Here is a 17135-nt window from a genome sequence, read left to right on the forward strand (position 1 = left end):
TCTGTGAATTTGTTTCTAATTTCTCTCTCTTGTAGGATAAAAACTTTTTTGATAGTTTTGTCTATTATTTGTTGCACACACTGAAGTATGTAAGGTATTACTATTAGTATCACCACTAAAAAACTTAATACATATAGATCTATTTTACAAAGTTCCCTTAGCTAAGGTGTAAAGCTCCATTCTTTGAATAAATCATTTAACTATGACTTACTGTCTTCTTTAATTTGAGTTGCTAAATCTTTTAGTTTTTGTATGTTTTTGTGGATGGATGCAGAATGGTTGGATAGGTTCATATAACACAATCCTTTAAATTCTAAGTATGAACTGGGGGAGGAATGGCTGGAGAGCAGCCCTGTGGAAGGGGATCTAGGAGTGCCACTTGGTTAGTGTCATGGCTTCCCCAAATGTAAAAACTTAGAGGTGGTGTTGTGCCAAACAAACCCAGGTGTGGAATAGCAAACACCCCACAAGATTTGTCACAGGGGAAATATTTTGTTGTTCCTCTTTATGATGCATTCAAGATATTTTTCATGGGGACAGAACTGTGAAAAGTGTGCTTTGGGCTGCTGCTTGGTGAGGCTCTCCAGCTCTCCATGGATCTGGTTAGAGGTCAAAATATTGTGTGCATGGTGTCTCCCGCAAAAAGATCTGCTAATTCTGTAATACACCAACTGGATTTTGCTATCCTGACCTGCAGAATGTACTGCTGGACCCTAAGTTGGATGTCTCCTCCAACTGGACCATTGTAGCTAAAAGGATACTGGTTATTCCAGATGGAGGAAATATGTGGTCCTATGCTTTCTTCCTGTTTTTAGGTCAGAGAGTTCCTAACATGGCGACAAAAAGAGCCCCTTCCCAAGTGAAGTTTAGATAATTGTTTGGTTCTTTTTATCAACAAAAATTCTTTCAAGTGTAAAGCCATATTGTTGAGAAACTACCAGCCAGTTCCATTTGATACTCCTTAAGTAAATGGGAGCCTGATAGAAAGATTAGTGAACTAATGACTTCAAAATTACTTACGAATAGTAATTACTTTGAGTATTGCTGTCGTCTGGGATAGCAGGATAGGCTAAAAGAAATCCTGTCTAGGCTTATTTTCCATGAGTCTTTGATTACATCCGCTCTGAATAGCACCCCTATCATATTTTGTGGTACCAGTGGTGGTATTAGAAGCTGTGCACATATGGAAAACCTCATCATATGGAGTTTTATTCCTGATTTCCCATAAGGTTCTACTGAATTCTGTTTGAATGTGCACGAGAGATCCAGAGCTCTGCATTTTTCGATGACCAGGTTAAATGTTCTACTGAAATGCAGAGCTCAGAAAGGTCAGTATGAAAGACAAGAACAACACAGGGGATGAAAACTGAGATGTGAAGACAACATGCCCAGCTGGAATAACTGCAGACAAGGACAGCAGAGTCAGCTCCTCAGCTCTCCAAACAAATTATTTGATTAAGATAGAAGAGCACCTGGTAATTTAACTCCATTCACACAAAGCTCTTACTCGATCAAAAGATTAGTTTGCTCTTGTCCTTACATTTCACTGCTTTACAATGTACTCTTGGTGACCTTTTGCTCTCTAGGTTTTTCTTTATCCCTCTTCTCCTTTTCTTCAAATGATAGAAAAGTGCACCTGATCTCTTTTGGTTTCTCACTTTGTTCTTTTTCTCTTTCTGCCCTAAGGTACAAATAGTTTTTCAGTCCTAAATAATTGCATCAAAGGAAGCCTTCACCTCAAGCACCAATACTGATGGATCTAGAATCTTTCCGTATTTCTGTACTTAATTTACATTTGTTAACTTCTGGACACTTAATGAAGGAGTAAACAATAATTTATCACAATCCTACAAACATGAGCAAAACAAAAAAAACAAAACCCCAAAACAAAATCAAAACAAAACAAATACCAAAAGCAAGATTATGTTGAAGTTGGATTTCTACAGTAAAATTCCAGGACAGTTCAAATTGATTAAGATATTTTTCCCCTTTCCTCATCATCTGCACTGTTAAAGGTTTACTTAGAACTTATGTTACACAAGCTCCATCTTTTCTACACTTGCACAGATAGGAACCAAATCCTTCTGATGCAAGCCATTATAATGATGGAATAAAACAGAGTTTTAGTGCTCCTTCTATTTTTGATTTGTTCCTTTTGTTTTGCCCCATTATGTCTAATTCAGGCATTATACTTTTTAGTAATATGTGAGATATATGCTCAATTGTAGTGTGCAGGGCTAAAAGTGGTGGCTGATGGCCCTGATCATTCTGGCGCTCCTGGGAATCCTCTCATCACATTGGTATCTATGAATATGCAAGCTATGGCTAGAATTCAGAAACTGGGCTTAATGTGGGATGAATTTTCAGCTCCTAGAAACAGCTAAAGTGCATTTGGTTTACTGCTTTTTGTTTTATTTAATTCTGCAAGGTAGAAGACTTTTTTCCGGCTCCCCTAGAAAGTTTAATGCACTAGGCTGGCAATACTTGTGAGTTCTGCTCTTCTCCCTTTGCTCTGAAACGAGGGGCCCTCACATGCAAATCCTGCTTCCCCACAGGGGTGTGGCTGCTTGCTTACAAATCCCATGGATTTGTAATAAGTCTGAGAAGCTACCTGGGGATACAGGCAGCTTGAGACATCGCGCCACCCCTCTGCTAATGACACATATCTCTAGGTCTCCTTTTTAATCTGACCCAAATGGTGCCAGTGTCCTGGTTTTCTCAGTGCCTGATCAACACAAGGACTTGGGTGAGACCTTGATGACCAGCTGAGATTTGATTTAAATAGGGCAGAGGTGATACTGCTGGGGAAAGCAGCCTAGGACTGTGGCAGAGATTATGTCCATTCCTATTAGCGAGAGAGAGTATCCTCACCTGAGTAATTTCAGAATTCAGAGATCAGCACTGGTCTCCTGTGTTTCCAGTTTCAATTTATCACTGAACTTGTGACAATTTGGCCTCTGGTGCCTCAGGTTGCATCCCTGAAATGTGGTTTGTAAGCAGGTGAAACAATTTTAAAATATGCACAGATGTGAAGTTTTTTCACGGTAAGCTGATTTTCTGCTCATAGTTGGTAATTTTAACATCTTAAGTAAAGATTTGTGCACAGAAAAGGCATATATTTCTTAAGGGAAATTGTTAAATGTTTTGATTTTTGTTGAAGTAAAAAGGTGCTGGCTGTTTTTCCTCATACAGGATTTGACAATGTTCTAGAAATTGTTGGATCAGTAGAGTTTATCTGGGTCTATGAGCACTTACAGAAAAGTACACAACAATAACAAACTTCTGATGTGGCTTTCTTGGTAGCAGCAAGGATGGAAGGAATTGTCTTTTGCCTCCTCAGCAGCCCACCTGCAGCCTGCCCAGTTTAAGCACAGGACCTCTGTCTAAGCTTCAGGTACTTGAAAAAAAATGAGCTCCAAATCCAAGTGCCAACTTCACCATATTCAGCTGGGGAAGGCAAGCACCTTTGACAGCTTCAGGAAAATCTATCTGCCTAACTCACAAGTCCAAAGGTCCAACAAGCTGCCCTTCTGGGAGGCCTTCAGAGGCACCTAACTCTTTGTTGACTCAAAAATTTTGAGATATCTCGTTAGGATGAGGGCAGAGCCATTTAACTTTAGACCTTGTCCTTGGGGGATCCTAGGGGTATCTGGCCTTTTGCTAATGACACATCTTAGAGCTGCCCTGGAGCTGTTCCTCCGAGTGCTTTGTGGATTTGTTGACCTCAAAGCTCAGAGATAAAATCGGCTCCCACATAGTTCATGCCCACGGTGCAGCGCATGGAGCTCTGGCTCAAAAGAGGAATCTGCCCTTGGAGATTTAAAAACAGTCCTTTTGTTATGACTCTTTGCTGTAATCTTCGCCTCCTTGCCTTGAGGTTGCACAAATCAACTGTCTTGAAGTGCCAGCTACAACTAGTCAGGAGATGAGGGTGAGGGGATGAAGAATTGAAGCACAGGTACCCCCATCAGCAGGTTTACCATGTTTCTCATTAAATCCACCATGTGGGACAGCCTGTATTTGGAGATACACCTATTTTTTGTGAATGAGATTTTTTTTTCTTTTGAATGCCTAAGAAGTAACCCCTACATTCTGGAGCTATTGCAAGAAATGCTGTGTGGCACCTTATAAACAAAACAACGAAATATGGTTGGTTATGGGGGTTTCTTTTGGTGAGGTGTGGGTGAGTGGGGGGGAATGTGTTTTATCTCTATTATAGAGCTTCTTCTTATTTTATGATTGTTCCCCAGTACAGAGACCAGAGGGATTTAGATGCAGTGAGAGGGTGGAGAAATAAAACATTCGTTGTGGATGTGTCTAACCAGGAATTGATCCCGGATCACAGGCACTGGAAGGATCAACTGTGTTTACATAAGGAACCACAGGGCAGAATGTGCTAAATATAGGTAACTCTTGCCTTAAAGAGCTTACTGTCCACAAAAGACTGAGAGAATAAGGGGCATAGAGAGAAGCTTTGGAAATTAGACATTTTGAAATATTAAATCACCATGACTTTATTTGGTAATGAAGATGATTTCTGCTCTCCCATTTGCCTGTTTTTCTTCAGCAGGGATGTGCAGGCTACCTCAGGCAGGACTGCAAGTATTAACTTCCATTCTGCTCCTTCACAGGAGAAGCTGTGATGGGAGCCAGGAAAGTAGACAAAGAGAAAATACAGAGGCAGTATAATGGAAGCATGTTTTGTATGGTGTAAAACCAGCCTAGCTGACAGTCCAGAGCTGAGAGAGAAATCTGCAGTAGAACAGCTGGCAGTGCAGATCAGCCATCATGTTCCCTGGGTTCCCAAATTTGCAGAATGTGGAGCTGTGAGCTGGCACTGCCAGCCATGCCCAGCTGCCATCTGGGAGGTGTAAATCAGCAGCCTCCAGCCTCAGAATCAAGGTTTCAAGAGATTCATCTGAGGACTAACACAACTCAGCAACTGTCTGCAGCAAAGTTAGCCTCAGGAAGGATGGAGCAGGAAGGCAGCTGAACAGGAGGTGGCTAAATACAGTTCCTTCCAGGATGTGAAGGTGGCTAAAATGAAATTTGCTTAATCCATGCAAATGAGACCTGCTAAAATTGTCTTTGTTCTTCCATTTATTTACTTGTGGCAGGCCAAATCAGACTGGAAGATAAAGGGGGAAGGAGTATTGTTTTCTATTCAGTTAATCCTTTTTGCTGAGTCCTGCTACTGCAGCCAGTTATCTGCATACCTTCCAGCAAAATGGGGATTTAAACATCAAAGTACTAATTTATATTCTGGAGGACAATCACTGTGGAATCATCAAACCTTCCAGCAATTGTGCTGGTTTCTCCTTTGCTCTAAACCTTATCCTGCCCTCCCAGACACCCACAGCAGCCTCTGAAGCCAGCTGGAGCATTGACCACGATAAAGCTCTGCGTAACACAGCCAGTACTTTGCACAAAGGCACAAACCTGAACTGCTCCTCAGCCATTTGACCCGGCCAGTCACTTGCTGTTTAGCTCAAATTAATTTAAAACTTGAAGTCTTTGGGTGTCCTGTTTGGCTTCTGAAAAGTTTCTTGTCCGACCAACAGAATAAGGTGGAAACTGTGGCTGAGAGCCTTGGGAGAGAGAAATGCTGTGAAGCTGTGCAGGTAACAGATCAGTGTCAGGCACATGCTGACACTGAAATCAAGCACATGAAATCAAGCACACTCTTCAGCCAGGGCTTCTCGTGCCTAGGGTCACTTATTTGGAAAAAAAAAAAAAGTTTTTGTGGGTTTTGTCTTCTAGTTTTTGTTTTTAAGGGCTTCAAGTAATATATGTTAACACCTTAATATTAAAAGTATCACAGAAGGCTGAGAATGGACAGCTCCCAAATAATATCCAAATAGTGACTTTTGGCTTCTGTTTCTCTCTGCAGAAGTAAAACCACATGTATGCTGAGGGGCACTGTTTGAATCCTCTGCTGTTGCAAAATTATCAGATGCAATTCAAACCTCTCTTCGGATTCCAAATGGATCCTGAACTATATGAGCATGTTCCTTTCTGATAAGTACTTGGGAAATAATCTATGTGACCATATTCAGCCTCCAAGCACCACAGCCCTTGCTTTTGGATGAAGTGCTAAGTTTTTAACATCTGTCTTTTACTGTCTGACTGGATGAGGAAAGCTTCTTAGCCACATGAGCAGAAAAATAACACCGAATTGCCAATGCCATAAAGAAATCAGTACTTGCTCTCATCTATAAATCTACTCATGTTTAAGTATGGGCCTGGAAAAATCATTCCACAGTCGGTCATACAAATAAAACCCAATCTATGGCATTTTCACGGGTGCTGAAGGACAAGGTATAGGCACATTTGAGCAGAGTGACTGCTGCAGATTCAAATTTAGGCTTGTGGACATGGTCCTGGCCACAAAGAGCTGTCCCCAGGTGTGGTCTGTAGCTCAGGAAGGATGACCAAAACATGCCAAGATCTGAGATGAGAAGGAACTTTTAAATGTTATTTTGCTGTTGATGTAAACTTTCCTAGCAGAACCACCTGTCACTGAGCTATTTCTGCTAAAAAACTGTACCTTGGTCTCCTCTCCCAGCCGTGCTGCATGGCAGAGCACTCACCTCTATCAGCATGTAGAAGGAGAGCAGCGTGATGCCCAGGTTATACACAATGAGGTGAGGTCTGAGAGAGAAAGGAGGCCTGTTCTTCATGAACTTGTTGCCCAGCCATATGCAGAGTAGATATGCTCCAGTAAGGAAAAATGTGGGAAGGTAAGAGTCCAAAAGGAGCCATCCTCTAACCCTGGTATCTAAAAAAAAGAAACACACCGAGCAGGGAATTAAGAAAGCTATGGTAAAGTATTGCTAAAATAAGGCAGAACACATAATGGAAAGAATCTGCTAAGAGTGGGAGAGGGAATCAGCCATTCTTTCCTCACAAGAGCTATCCATTGCTTTTAACTTATCAAAACTGCATGCTAAGTCTCAGAGAATGTGGGCTGAAAACTGCATGGAATTCCCAAATTATTTAAGGTCACCTAAATCACCTCATTTTAATAGTAAAGAGAAAATGAAGGGGAAAATCCCATTCTTATGTGCTTTTAAAAAAATTATTTAATGTTTTCACTTAATATTTATTTAAATCCTATCTTAATCTGCCCAACAGACAATTTGCAGACACAATTAAATCCAAAGTGTGCATGTAATGTTGCCAGCTCACACGTTATTTTAATTCTGCACTTGCCATACAGGAAGGTATACAGCATTGACTAGAAAATATTCATACGAGGGGAAGACGTTTCCAAAATATTAAATATGAAAAGCAAGTGGCAAATGTTTACTTTGATGGTTGTTGAAGATTTTTGACTGAGCAAGGGCTCACTTTCTCACAGTTTCTGTCCCACTTGCCTGGTCCTGAAATGAAATATTAAGGTCAAATCCTGCTTGCCTTATTCACACAAGTAATCCCATTGGCAGTAATCAGATAGTTCAGTGTATATGAGCAAAGCCTAATCCCAGATGCCAAACTGGAGGCACCACTTTGTTGTCATATGAACAACTGGACGTCATGAGTGAAAGGGGTGTGCTTTCTTTTCTTTTTCCAAGACAGAGAAAAATCTAGAGTCAATTTTCCATAGCAACATTCTTCGGCCATTTACCTATGGAAAGAACAAGGGGGCATCATGGCTGGTTTTTAGAATGACTTATGGAGTAAGTCATTCTAAAATCACTTACTTATGAAGAAATTCTCATGAAGACAGAAGTCAGTGAGGAGTCGTGCAGGTCTCACAGAAAGATGTTTTTGCTCTTGGAAAATGTTTTAAAATACTTAGATCATTTTTTTAACAAAGGCCAAGATTGTGTTAAAAATTATAAAACAAAAGCTATTCACAGTGCATGAAAAAAATTCTATTGTTTTTATGCCTGCGTTGAAATTGTAAAAGACTGGGCAATGGATGATGCACCAAGTAAATGTGCCCAAACAATCAGTAATTGATTGGAATTTTGCTGTATTCTTTCCAACAATTCCTTCCTCAGAAATACTTGCGTACTAACCACATGTAAAGTGAAATTTTACATATGTTGGAGTAACCTGCATATGAGCCAGGCTTTGAACACCAGCTTTCTTTCTCATTTTCCCTCTGCCTCCCCCCTCGCTTCCATCACAGTGGCTGTAACATTCATCTGTTGAATCTGGATTCCATGAGGCTTGTTAGACCTTTTGCAGGAAAGACTTTCAACCAGGCTACCACTGCCATGGAAATCCAATACTCTCCTGCTTTTGACTCTCCCTTTTGGACTCCCAAAAACCTCTAGGAGCAGAGGTGTAGGATTAAAGCAGTCACAACAGCACAATCCTTCCTTTTATGGCAGCCTTGTTTTTTTGTGCATTACCAAGCTAGAACGCCTGTTGTCTGTCTTCAGACCTCAGTACTTCTTAGGATCACCTCAGAGTGAGAAGGAAACACTTCCAACAATCTCCTAAAGCTCACAAGCCACGTGTGAAGCACTGGAATGAATATTTTGGAAGTGATTCTTCTCCCCTATGAGCTCTCAACATGACACAGGCGTCACAGGACAGGTAAAGGTTAAATGTTTAAGGGCTGATGTCTTAGGAGTGTGTGTTTTAGGAGCATAGGGACTTAATTTATTTAATTGCTATCCTAAATGATGATGTAGAAAGCAGTCATGTCAGCAAGACTGCTATCTAAGGAAAGGTCTCCCATTTGAGGATTGCCACACTTGGTGCATAAAGGTTGCATGCACAAAGGTAAATTGGCATCAGTAGATAGCAAAGCTGCAAGTGTGCTCAAAAAGGAAAAATATTCAGAAGCGTTCAGAATACAAATTAAACTACACAGAATAAATTCTGTCCCAGTATGCCCTCAGAAAGTTTTCATTCTGCTGTGAGTGGCCACAAGCATGTGGGCTGATCCACACAAAAGCAGAACTCATGTGCTTGTTCAGGTCAGCATGCCAAGTATTTTTAAGTTCTATAGTATTCCAGTTTCAAGAGAGATTGTTTAGGTATGTACCCTTCCTGAATATTTCCCACCACGACCTCAATACCTTGAAGAGTAAGACAGTTTCTGGCAGAAAGTGGTTTATAAAGGGCAGCCAAGGAACGTGACTGTTTTGTTTTCACTTCCACTTATCCCTGAATGACAAGCAGAGGGAGGCTTTTATGTGTCAAGAAGGGGGAGGAAAGGGAATGTATTTCAAAATAAGTTATCAGAAGATTGAGAGATGAAAAGTATTTCTGTTGACCGACAGTTAAATCTCCATGTTCAAGTAGTATAAAGTTACACTGTCAGTAGGAGAAAGGATTATTTTTACAGTATTGAACTTGCACAGCATCTGAAATTGAGACCAAAGCAGCGAATAAAGTCACAGTGGGAAAGCACTGGACTACAGCAGGGGAAGGAGCAGGCGCCCGCAAGCTGCGATCACTCCGTGAATAAGCGCATTCATGGTCACTGGCCATGATGTGCCAAACCCTTGGGGTGAAATCCTGGCTCCCTTTAAATGAGTGGCAGGCCTCCCAGGCTCTTTAAACATATCACGCCTTTATCAACGAGGTTTGGAAACACTTTGATTCGAGTTTCTGTATAGCTTTGGCTGCTCAGTGTCTGAGTAGATTCACTCCTTTTTAAGGTGCAGAGGGTAGATGGGTTTGCCCCAGTGCCTTGCTACTGATCAGTCTATTAAGGAAAAATGCTTTTTACTTTATCATAACTTTAACAAAACACATCTCTCTTGACCACCTCCATTTCTTTCACAGATAAAACAAACAACTAGTTAACTAGATTTAGCTCCTGCAATTCAATATTACTTAATTTTGCATAATACCAAACAATACTCTGCAGATGAAGGGTTGTGCTGGTGTTCACAGGAGTCCCAAGACGAAAGAATAGACAAGAATCTTGACTCCATGTTTCAGAAGGCTGATTTATTATTTTGTGATATATATTAAATTAAAAGAAAATGATATATTAAAATTACACTAAAAAAATAGAAGAAAATATTTCATCAGAAAGCTAGCAAAGAATGGAATGATAAAATCTTGTGACTAACTAGAGAGTCTGAGACAGCTGGATTGTGATTGGCCATTAATTAAAAACAACTACATGAGACCAATCAAAGTTGCACCTGTTACATTCCACAGCAGCAGATAATTTTTGTTTACATTTTGTTTTTGAGGCCTCTCAGCTTCTCAAGAAAAAAGACCCTAGCAAAAAGATTTTTCATAAAATATGTCTGTGACAAAGGGTTACCCTGGAAAAATTATCTCTTACAGAAGGAAATTGCTATTTCACTCATTCACAATTTGCCTTCAGCATAAGAACAAGAGGGACCAACGCCAAATTGTAAGACCACCCCTTACTTAGAGATGAAACCAATGGACAGGTATAGTGCTGTTGTTCCCTGAGGACTTGTTCAAAAGCAAACACGGAGGTTATGTTATCTACAAAGCCCAGCTGAGAGTAGTGAATGAAGGTACAAAATAAGCCAATATTTATAAATCAAATTCAGATCTCTGACAGTCTGTGCCTCATTGCAGTAGGGCAGTACTGCAGCTTGTGTTAACCTGGTGCTGCCAATGTAACAGAGATAGCCACGCTCTAGTTCCCAGAGGCATTCTGTCCCTTCTGGTGCCCTCAGACACATCTGTTAATGATGACAAAGTGACACAAGTATCTCAGGAGTTACTACCTAAATTACAAACAATAAATAGGGGATTGGTTTTTAAAACAATAGAATGCTGTCATTTATCCTTTTAATCCATCTTGCTGCTGAACGAAGTGTGTTCTGTGGATGAAAATCAGCCGAGAGAAAGAAGAGGAATGGTTTGTGGGTTTAGATGCTTGGGGAAGCTCTCAAATTCATTAGATATTCATCTCTGGGATCATTTGATTTAAAACTGATTGCAGTCTATTATGAATTATTTATGTGAATTATTTATGTGGATAAACACACTGGAGGGAGATATGCTATTCAGGAAATGTATGATACTGTGTCATTATACCACCAGTTAAATTAAAGATCAGAGTGCAGAGGCACGGACAAACAAAGCTATCTTCAGCACTGATATCTGGAGAAGGATGGTGATGCACTTGGCAGGCAATACAAATAATACTTGTTTAATTGAAGGGCTTTCTAAAATCCCAAAGGGATCTCTGTGCTATGGATCAGCTATGGCTTACTCCTTCAGACAATTTGTCTGGACCAACAAGGAAAGAGGAATAAAAGAGAACATCATGTTTATTTGGAAAAAAGCAAAACCAAAATAAAACACCAAAACATAGTGCTTTTGTTCTTCTGATCACATTTCTTTATTAATATTAAAATGTACTATTGTAGAAGCCATTAATGAAACCTATTCTGCTTTAACCACTTCTGCTGCAGTTCCCAAGCTATTCAGTGTTTCTTCACTGGAAATCTTTCTTTCAAACTTCACATCTACTGTAGACATGATGGAAAAGATCTTGTAGCCAGCCAGCCAACTAAGAAAAATTCTAATTTCTTGTGTTTAAGAACACATCTTTCCCTTTTACTTCCAATTAAGCAAGAACTGTTTCCGTGACATGGAGAACATTACTGCAACAAATTGGGAATCCATAATCATGCATCCATCCCACAGCAGCAGTTCTGGATTTTATCATGGGTAGAAGTTTTGCAAGGCAATTCCTGAAATTAAATCCAGCCCTATCAACAGCAAGGTGGCCTTGCAGGGGCCTACTCTGAAGACTGTGTCCTTTCTAAGCTCCTGTCTCATCCCTTTCTTGTATTTGCTTGGTTCTCTTAGCCCCGACTTTTATGCTTTATCCTTGCCTGCAGTCCTATTTTAGGTTTGGTTTCTTTTTTACTTACTTGTTTGAATCCTAACAGAGCATGAGACACGTCTAACCTACAATTATTTAAGTTACTCTTGTCCAGACTGTTCCAGAAAAGCAATAATAAGGAAGTCAAAAGATGACTCTCACCCAATCGATTGGTTTATTGAAATTTTGGATGTGATCCTGCAGGTTGCTTTTGCTCCAAACATCCATCTGAATTAGGCAATTTAATGAGTAGCTGGACCAAACAAACTGGATTATGAATGACAATCAGTCCCAAAGCAGACCTTACACTTTCAGGAAGATCCAGGCTTTCAGGATCTTTATTCCACGTTAGGATGAAAAATTTAATTTCTCTGACATTCTAAGAAGCAAAGGAATCACAAATCATTGCATTGATAGATTTGCTACAATAATGGTGTCTTCCTGATAATACTGTGATTCTGCCTAGTTTACATTTTTCAATAAGAAGTTACCCAGCAAATATTTTAGAAGTTTTTTGGGTGGTAATTCCTAGAAGTATAATTTCCTTAAAGGGCTGTAAATGGAGCAGCTTACCTCGGGGTCCAAACATATAGTCCACAAATGCATTTACTTCCCGGTCAAAAGCTTTCAGGGTCTCCTAAAAAACATGGAAAAGGCCATGTGAAAAAGACATTACCTCAGGGTCACAGAGAGAATATGATTTAAATAAAACTCCTATAAATTTGTAAAAAGTTTGTCATGCACAAGTATTTCCAAAGTACGCAACATCATGTATACTGAAAAACCCCAAACCTCTTTAAAAATTAATTTAGGGCAGATTGTGGTCTGGATACCAACACTGGTCTCATTCCTGGAAACTGCCCAAACCAGAACTCTTTAGGAAGGGAAATTAAGGCTTATGAAAATCAGGAAGTATCACAGTAAACCCATCTGTGATGGGTGTAGTTTTCACTCTGATAAAGATGCTTCTTTGTTTTTATTATGTTTCCTCAACTGAGTATCTCAATGCTTTACACATAAAGAAGGAAATCTTTAAGTGATTGAAGTGATGGTGAGCCAACTGAGATTTCTCTAAACCAGGCCCCAAGTTCCCAAGCAAGCCTACAGAAGAACCTAGAGGTCCAGTAATGAAGGCCATGTAGGGTGGCAGGAAGACACGGGTAACTTTATGCAGACATTGTGTTTTGAGGTCTTACTCAATGAAGCTGCTAAGCTGGCAGGTTTAGCAAATTTGTGTCTGTTTTTGACTGAGTTGGGAGCTAAGCCATGACCTACACAGTCCTTCCCCCAACTGGATGTGGTGATCTCTTCCCAGACTGCAGCTCTGGGGAGTGGCTTCCTGCGTGCCTGTGCCTGAACAATTCCTTGCCACAGCCTGAGATCAGCCAGGTTCTGCCTCTCTTCTTCCCAACAGCATCCTACTGGGCTTGATGGACTAATTTCAGCAGTGAGAAAATGCTGCCAGGCTGAGGAGAGCGACACAGAGTGATGCTGAGCCTCGCTGCAGGGCAGGAGCTGTCGTGGGCTCTGGGTGCCTTTGAATGCCAGATATCTCCACACCAGCCTGGACTGCTGACACCATTAACAGATTTGCCTTATAAAGAACCATATTTGCACTCTGGAAGTTCCAGCCCTGACCTCTCCATGCCTGTACTAGGACTGGGTTTTGATCTGGGCAGGGACAAGCTCCTGGCACTCCCAAGCCCCTTCCTTGTGTTTCTTCTGCCCTTGATTTTGGTCTTCAGACTGTTCCAAGTGGACAGATTTTGTGTGAACAACTGGTAACGAGAGGTTCTTTCAGCACCTTGAGCTATAAACCTCTGTCTCTGTAAGATGCTGCTGCATTGATGTTTTCTTGGAGAAAAACCCAACAAAAACCCCAAAATGAAAAGTATATATATTTCTAAACAAAAAAACCAAACCAACCAAACAAAAAACCCTAAACAAACAACCAACCAAACAAAAACCCAACCAAACAAAAAAGACTTTTAAAAAGAAACTGATGATTCACGATACAAAAAGGTTTCTCATACTTCACAGCACGGAGGAAATTAAACTAGCTATTAGGAAGGTGTCCTGGCTACAGCCCATAAAGAAAGGCATTTTCTGAATTTCAGACAATTACCTTAGCAGCCTAATGATAGCTTCTGTCACAGGAAGTGACTCGATTTCTAGGTGTGGGACCTGTGCAAAAATCTGCTTCCATTTTTATCCCCTTGAGCTATACAGTAGTTCTGTTATTATTTCATGGCAATGATACTCCCTTTTGGGAAATGCCACAGTGCTGCTTGTCTGTGATGTGCCCACCTGCTGCATTAATTTGAAACAAACCTACTCCTGTGCTTCATGGTTTTGTGGTTAGACTTAACAGATTGCTTTGGAAAAATTACTGTAATGGATTTGAGTGACTTGTAGGAATGAGCAGGCAAAGCTATTTGCTTTCATGCTTACATTACATAAACAAATCTTACATGTCCAGAACAAAGTAAAACACCATGTATATTTCTTTTATATTAAAATACTGTAGACAAACCCATTCTCAGCTGCATTGAAATGGAAATTAGGTACTGAATGCTTCTAACGGTTAGATGGAGGAACAGGAATTGTAGGATATTAAGAAGAAAGAGCAGAATGAAAGAAAAGAATCATAGAATAGTTTAGGTTGGAAAAGACTTTTAGGGCACCAAGTCCAATTGTAAACCCAGCTCTGCCAACTCCACCACTAGACCATGTCCCTGAGTGCCACATCTGCGGTCTTTTAAATGCCTCCAGGGATAGTGATAAAATCTGTGACTTCTCTGGTGAGATTGTTCCAGAGCTAAACAACCCCTTCAGTGAAGACATTTTTCTAACACCTCATCTAAACCTCCCTGGCACAACTTGAGGCCACTTTGTCCTGTCCTTTCACTTGTGACCTGGGAGAAGAGGCCAACCCCCACCTGGCTACAGCCTCCTTGCACGCAGTCGTAGAGGGTGATAAGGTCTCCTCTGAGCCTCCTTTTCTCCAGGTTAAATACCCCCAGCTCCCTCAGCTACTCCTTATAGGACTTGTGCTCCAGACCCCTCCCCAGTTTTGTTGCCCTTCTCTGGACCTGTTCCAGCACCTCAATGTCTTTCTTGTATTGAGGGGCCCAAAACTGAACACAGGATTCCAGGTGTGGCCTCACCAGTGCTGAGCACTGGGGGATGATCACAGCTCTGCTCCTGCTGGCCACACTATTGCTGATACAGGCCAGGATGTCCGTGGCCTTCTTTTCCACCTGGGCACACTGCTACCTCACATTCCACTGACTGTCAACTGGTCAAGGTCCTTTTCCACAGAGCATCTTTCCAGCCACTCTGCCCCAAACCTGTAACGCTGCATGGGCCTTGCGGGACCTCACATCCTCAGCCTCAACCCATCAATTCTGGCTGTCCAGATCCTTCAGCAGAGCCTTCCCACCCTCCAGCAGATCAACACTCCCACCCAACATGGGTCACTGTCTTCACTGATCCAACTTGCAACCTCTTACACCTGGTTAAGATGAGCAGACAGCATGCTGAGTAGATGAGCCAGTCTGAAATGAAATCTACCTCCTCATGAGTGTGCTTAAATGACACAGTGAGGACTTGTACCAGCTGACAAACTTGTTCCCATCTATCTTAATTAGCACTACAAAAATTCAGTGCCTGGTTTGCCTTCCTTGGTAATTTGAGAGTAGAACTTTTTCTAGGAGGTGCAGCAGAGAAACAAATATTCTTCTTAAGAATATTTCAGCCTCTGCCTCTCTTTCAGCATTGTACAGTGTATTTTAGTTTACAGGAAGAAAAATAGAAATTGTTATAGATTGTTATAGAAATTATATTTGTTTATATACCTAATTATAGATTATAGATTGTTATAGAAATTATACTTGTTTATATACCTAGTAGTAATAGTTTGGGAAAAGAAATTCTTAAAAAAGGTAGGTAATTTAATGTGACTGATCTTGACACCTTCCTGTCAACACTGCTACAAGAGACTATACTGTATTTCTGGGTTTTAGAACATGTCCTTAATAGTACCTCTGGGCAGACTAGATGCAAATGTCTTGCTCAGCATGATCTGTCACGTTTCCAAAGAAAAGCAAATAAAACCAAAAATCCATGTGCTCAGACAACTCACTTCTCTCTGGCAAATCACAGTAACAGCCTTTATCAACAAAGGTATTTGGGTTACAAAGCTAAAGATCAACATGTCTTTCATGTTGTTTCTTTTTTTGTACAGGACATTGCCCTGGGTATTAGCAATGTATATTCCCTGGCAGGATTTTGGACAGATTTGTGAAAGATCTATTTACCTAAACCTATTAAAAAGACAGTAGGTTATCTGAGCAAATGAAATCACCCAAATGGAAAGATCTGGAGGCAGTATAAAGTCAATGATGATAGAGCAACAGAGATCTCTCTAATGAGATGTTTCAGTATTGTTGCACAGAAATGTAGGTAAGTGAATAGGTAGCATGGTGCACATAAGTAAATTAGTTTTCATGCCATTGCACCTAAAACACAATTTCAAAATCACTGGGTTTGTAAAAAATATATCACTTCTTGTTATATATTTATATATCTTTGTAAGATATATTGAGAGACCAATGTCTACTGGTTTTCTAGTGGTTTTAGCAAAAGTAGTATAAGCTATGCAAAAATTAGGTAAATGCTATCTAAACAGTGCAGGTATCAAAATAACTTTTATTTGTCAAAAATACCTTTGATTTCTCAAAATACCAATGATTTGCCATTAGGCATTATTTATTAATCAGTGAAAACACTGCCTCAAGTCATTTAGGCTGGCTCTTTCTATAGTTTTATAACCAAACTACTTGGATCCAATAGAAATACGAAAAAACTCTCTGAAATAAACTTCTTACAGATGAACAAACTACATTCAATCTTACCTATGCTATCTGGAAACCTTTTGTATTACTGTTGGTTTGGGTGTTTTTTAATTCAAAGCCTTGAATGTCATTCACTGCCTCAAAAATCTGAGATAATTATTTGCTTCTTCTTACACAGCTACATAGAAATTAGAATACTCTGTACAAAACAAGATCTCATTTCAGACTTCAAAGAAAAAGTGGAAATGGGCACCAGTCTCTGCTCTCTGACACAGCTCCTGGAAGTAACGGTGATATTTTAAAGTACCCTGATTGAAAATACATACATGATTAATTTTATTATTTAAATGGCAATTTTTCTTTGATTCCCTGAAGAGTTCTGCTCTGTACATAGTCAGTATCTGTGAAGTACTGGAATGAATCCAAATTTAGCAACATGTTTAAAGAAACTGATCTTAGATGCTACCGTGCATATTTTTAAATATACA

General features: G+C 40.2%; 1 protein-coding gene across 1 annotated transcript in view; it reads right to left on the reverse strand.

Moving 5' to 3' along the window:
* The window catches only part of ELOVL2 (ELOVL fatty acid elongase 2), a 50608-nt gene that overhangs the window by 14503 nt on the left and 18970 nt on the right, over positions 1 to 17135 (reverse strand). Inside the window, exons 2-3 of the mRNA XM_005424919.3 lie at positions 12365 to 12428; positions 6591 to 6778 (exon numbers count right to left, since the gene is read on the reverse strand). Of these exons, the coding sequence (XP_005424976.1) occupies positions 6591 to 6778; positions 12365 to 12380 (204 nt within the window). The 5' untranslated portion in view covers positions 12381 to 12428. The remainder of the gene's footprint in view (positions 1 to 6590; positions 6779 to 12364; positions 12429 to 17135) is intronic.

The sequence above is a fragment of the Geospiza fortis genome, unplaced genomic scaffold, assembly GCF_000277835.1.
Source record: "Geospiza fortis unplaced genomic scaffold, GeoFor_1.0 scaffold219, whole genome shotgun sequence".
NCBI lineage: Eukaryota > Metazoa > Chordata > Aves > Passeriformes > Thraupidae > Geospiza > Geospiza fortis.